We start from the raw sequence: 5,429 nt of genomic DNA on the forward strand, positions 1-5,429 counted from the left end.
GCACAGCATTATTTTGCTGCCCCTGCCTTTTACTCAATGCGCTGCAATAAGCAGCAACAGATGCATCCTCCGGCGTAACACTCGTAGGAGGAATATCAGTCTTCATCCAGATCCCCCATTCCACTTGGAGAATAGAGACATCTGGCACATCCCCTGACATGTTCCCGGACCCTCCCGAAGATACTCCACCATGCCGCACACAGGCACTCAGCATATTAAGTATCTAAAATATCAGAATTCAAAAACAAGATATCAGTGGAGTACATTACTCACGCAAATAACATTTGTCAGCAGGGATATGAGTCCATTTTCTTTTTCCTGGTTCCATCACAAGAATCAACTGATCTTCCCCAGCTGCAATCACATCCGCCGGAACTGGCGGACCAGTAGGTTTCTCAACCCATACTTTGGCACCTGGAACCATTATATCTGATGAGCCAAAACCTTTGTCCCCACAAACTGTTAATACCGTGGGTGGTTCACCTTTCTTAACCATGGATAGTTTTACAGGTACAAGTATCAATTGGGCCACTCGATCCCCTTTATGTATCGGCAGCAGAATTTCACCACTGTTGATGAGGATGACTTTAATCACACATTGGTAGTCTACATCCACAATCCCTCCCAACATGTGAATGCCTTTATGGGCTAAACCTGGTCTCAGAGCAATTAATCCCATATGTGCAGGTGGAATTTGTACTCCAATTCCTGTATCAATCACAGCAATACCTCTTGGTTCAAGCCGAATTGCCTCCCTGGCATGCAAATCCACCCCAGCAGACTCAGGAGTGGCACGATAAGGGGCCAACTCACCAGGAGATACTTCGCAGTACAACAAAGTTTCCATAGCCCAATTTGGTTTGATTTATAAGGTTGGAGTTAACATGCGCATCAATGGAGTTTCACTGTTCACAATGGGACGGTTATTCAAAATTTAAACAGCCTCTAGTATACGTTCTCGCCAACCTTTCAAAGTACCATTACCTGTTTTGCGCAATTGTTATTTCAACAGTGTATTAATTCTCTCAATTAACCCAGACGCTTCCGGGTGATAAGGGACATGAAAAATCAATTTGATTGCTTTTTCTTGACAATAATCCAGGACCACCTTCCCTTTAAAGTGGGACCAGTTATCACTCTGAATTTGCAAAGGGATACCATAGTACACAGCCATCTGGTCCCATAATTTAAGCATATTCAATTGGGTAGCTCTGTTACATGGCAAAACCATCAAGTAACCAGAATATGTGTCCACAATAGTGCACGCATATTGACATCCTCTACTTGTGGTCATAGGACCGATATAATTGATCTGCCAAATCTGTCCGGACAATTTACCTCGTTTCAATGTACCATGAATTATGTGCGGAATAGATCGATCTTTCTGGTGTTGACACGTAGGACATTGTAAGATTAGTTTTTTCAATTTGTAACGGAATGCTGATTCCCCTATCTTGTGCCCACCCGATAGTAGCCTTCTCTCCGATATCATCCTCTTCAGCTTTCGCGTCCATGACTGCAATTTTTGCATGTTTGTCTGCAACAGAATTGAACCACCGGTCTAATGAGTCTGTTGTGCAATGTGCATATATGTGATATACAGTTACAGTAGTATGCATTAGCATCTCGGCAATGTCTTGCCACACTTCTTTTGCATGAATCTTCCATCCATTCTTTTTCCAAGTCGCCAGCCATACTACCAACCCATTTGCAACAGACCATGAATCAGTATAAATATGACAACATATGAACCCGTTACTCTTCCCTTTCCCTGAGGTGGTTAACACCTTTTTCAGTTTGGGATTGTACGCCACTGCTTTCCAATGTCGCTCTGTTCACACATATTTAGCTGCACCATCAATAAACCATGCATGTTTGACTTGTTCATCCGCTAGCTCTCCATATGGGATCCCCCAATTAACTGGAGACTTATCAATAAGCATCTCTCCCTCTGGCTCAAAGTCTATCAGTGGGACTCCCGCCACTTGCTCATGTATTGCATTTTGCCATGCCACCTTTACCAGGCTTGGCACGATCTTGAATGTACCATTTCCATTTAATGATACTGGCCTCTTGTGTATGACCAATTCGGTGTGTTTTAGGAGAGCTCAGTACACATTGCATAATTGGTATTTCAGGTCAGATCACTATATCATGACTCACCGACTTTTGTTCCATATCAATGAGCACCCAGTAACATGCTAGTAATTGGTTTTCAAAGGGAGTATATCTGTCACCCGCATTGTGCAACTTTCTGCTCCAGAATCCTAAGGGTACACATTTTCTGTCCTGTTTCTGCCACAAGCTCCAGTTGGCATAGGTATCATGTACGGACATGTTTAATTCCACCTCACCATCCCTCAAGGGCCACAAATCTAGCACTTTTTGAATGGTGTCCTTGGCCAATTGGAACGCTGTTTCCTGTTCCTCTTCCCATAAGAAGTTAACTTTTTTACGCATCACTCTGTAAAGAGGCGCCAAAATCTGCCCCAAATGTGGAATGTGCTGTCTCCAAAACCCAAACAATCCAATGAACTGTTGTGCCTGTTTTCTGGTCCTCGGAGTAAAAAAATCAAGGATTTTCTGTTTCGCCTTTGGCACCATCTCACAGTGACCATTATGCCATTGTATCCCCAAGCAAATCACTGTCTCTGCCGGATCCTGGGTTTTAGCATTATTAATCTCCCATCTCTCCTGACACAATCCTTCTTGAATGAGATCCAAGTGTACTTGCACACTTTGCTAATTTTTGCCTTGAATCAATATGTCATCAATGTAATGCACAATTTGTATATCCGGTTTGCATGGAATTTTGTCTTGATGTTCTGCTCTGCCACCAGCCGGTGACAGATCGTTGGACTATGCATGTTGCCCATTGGCAAACTTATAAACGTATACTGTCTCCCATTCCATGAAAATGCAAACTGCTCTTGGCATTCATCTGCAATCGGTACGGTGAAGAAGGCGTTAGCCAAATCAGTCACTGCATACCATGTTCCCTCAAATCTTTGTACATTTTCAATCAAAGTGAACGCATCTGGTACTACCAGTACTAGCGCAGGAGTGTATTTATTCAACTCGCGATAATCAACTATCATTCTGAAGGTACCGTCTGGTTTTTTAATGGCCCAGATCAGATTGTTCCAAGCTGTGGTTATTGAATGCAACACACCTTCCTCAACATACCCTTTTGATGGTTTCTGAAATGTCTTTCTGCCCCCACTGGGAATTCAATATTGTTTCATGGACACTCTTTTTGTGGCTATTGGAACCTGCACTGGGGGCTTTTTCAATTGTCCAATAACTACGGGTGTACAAGTGAAAGCACTCACCCCAAACTGGTAAATTTGACCCCCTAATCCGAGGGTTAATCCTTCCAAAATATCAAATCCAATAATATATTCATTAAGGGGAACAATTAATACTTGATATGTGTCTTTTTTTAATTGACCAATTTTCATGTCGATTTTCGTTTGGGCTGCTGAGGTCTCTTTGCCTCCCAATCCAGTAATCAGAAAATGTCTTCCCTTAAATCTGGAAGGGTTTCCATGTATCAATTAGGTCTCCTCCCCGGTATCCATTAAGGCTCGAACCTCCCGTGTATTTCCTGAATGCCAAAACAATTTCACTTTCACATGAGGTCGTCTGCACACCTTAACATGGGCTGTTACTACCAGAGTTTGACCCTCATCCTATTTGTATTTATAGTGCATGTGTTTAGATTCCCTTTCCACCATGGCACTCACCATCTTTCTTAAATCAGCATAAGTTGGCTGGGAAGGCACAGATCTGTTGGAAGACTCATCGTCTCCTCCCTCCGGAGACGGTCCAAAAGATCCACCTTCTTTTTTGACTAAAGCACTTCCTGTTGTTTCACTTGTTTGCAACGCCCCTTTCCGTCTAGGCCCCGTTTTTAATACAAGTACATTTCCTGCATTTCAATCCCATCAATATCTTCCCGCGGCACACCATCCTTCAATAAAGCTAGAAACATATCCTTTCTAGACACGCGAGAATCTCGCCTGTCAAACCTCTTCCAAGGAGAGCTCTTTTCATTTCACCCCTCCCTCTCTTTCTCTCTAGGTCATTCTTCTGGTTTTTCCCATTCTCGTAGATCTGTCAATTGTCTAATGGCATCCACTACTTCATTGGTTATCTTAACTGTCATTTCCACCAATAGGGTCATCATGATGTTTTTATACGTAGGCGGAGCAGTTCGAATACGGGTGTTTCTAGCAGAAACGGATAGGTTCACCAACCCCAGATGCTCCGGAGTTTCCACATGAATGGCCTCCTTCATAGCATGTTCCCAAACTCTTTGAATATCTTCTTTCAACGTGTACCATTTTTTCCATCTGTCAGCCAATCCAACGTAATCAGGTACTTGTGATTACAACACTGGGCTGCTAACTGAAAAAGAGACATTTGTCCCTTGTCATCATTAGCATCCCAAGGAGGGCCCGTACGCAGGGTCTCGTGTATCTGGACTTCTTGTGTCCAGGGTACAAACCTAGCAGAATCTGTTTCATCTATCAAGAGACCCGCTGCCCCTCCATCTAACAGTCTAACCATCCAGGCTAGCAAAGACTCACCAACCCTTTGTTTCAATCGGGTAATTATCTCCCCGACCGCCTGCTGTAAATAATCCTCAAGTGCGGTTATATCCCCACATCCCCTCCTGGATTCATTGGATGATGACCCATCCTTCTGCGCAATACGGGTTTAACCGTCACCTCTTTACGGGCTGGTTCCGGCTTGGATACAACCTCCGGTTCAGAACCACTATCTGTAGTAGTACTATTGAATACATCCCCATCCCAATGATCAGGGTCCCACTACATCCGCGGAAGCAATCACAGTTGCCACTTTACAAGAATTAATCCTTCCTCTTCTCTTCCATTATTTATAGCGAGCAACCCTCACAGCAGCTCGTTCAGCTACCAGTTGGTATTTGTCTGCTTTATCATGATACAATTTAATTTGGAGCTGCTGCATTAATGCAATTTGTTTTTCAGCAGCTTATTCCTTTTCTAGTTTTTCTATACTCGCTTGTAATTTCACATTCTGTTAATGCAATTTTTGTAAAGCATGCAATAGAATCCAACCCCTTCTTCCTAGAGCCGAACATTCTTTACCCTTCTCTACAGACACTTGTTGCAAGCATTTTGCCACTTTGGCCGGACTCGCTTCTCCTATACACGGATCCCAGGTCTCACTCAACCCTGCAACACATGCCCAAGTTTGTGCGATTTCATCATATGGGCCCTTAGTGCAGCCTGGGATCGTTACCTCTGGGCAGTCTCCGCCTGCGGAGCTCCCTTTTTTCCTAAATAAGGAACTCGTATCAAATGGATATTTCACCTCCCTATCGTTAATACTTCAGCATATACACACCTATATACTTGCTTCTTTTTCCCTTTTTCCTCACC

The 5,429-nt window shown here is 43.4% G+C and overlaps 1 protein-coding gene across 1 annotated transcript; it reads right to left on the minus strand.

Annotated features, from left to right (window-relative positions):
• Positions 1 to 265: 265 nt before the first annotated feature.
• On the minus strand, positions 266 to 847 carry LOC138498265 (uncharacterized). The gene has a single exon (XM_069622106.1). It carries the CDS (start codon positions 845 to 847, stop codon positions 266 to 268), a length of 582 nt encoding a protein of 193 aa, XP_069478207.1.
• Between the last annotated feature and the right edge of the window lie 4,582 nt (positions 848 to 5,429).

The sequence above is a fragment of the Ambystoma mexicanum genome, chromosome 5q (genome assembly GCF_040938575.1).
Source record: "Ambystoma mexicanum isolate Mex_15411 chromosome 5q, UKY_AmexF1_1, whole genome shotgun sequence".
NCBI lineage: Eukaryota > Metazoa > Chordata > Amphibia > Caudata > Ambystomatidae > Ambystoma > Ambystoma mexicanum.

What these genes read in the sequence shown, in the direction of transcription:
- LOC138498265 (XM_069622106.1), bottom strand. Translation starts at nt 847, where the DNA reads ATGGAAACTTTGTTGTACTGCGAAGTATCTCCTGGTGAGTTGGCCCCT.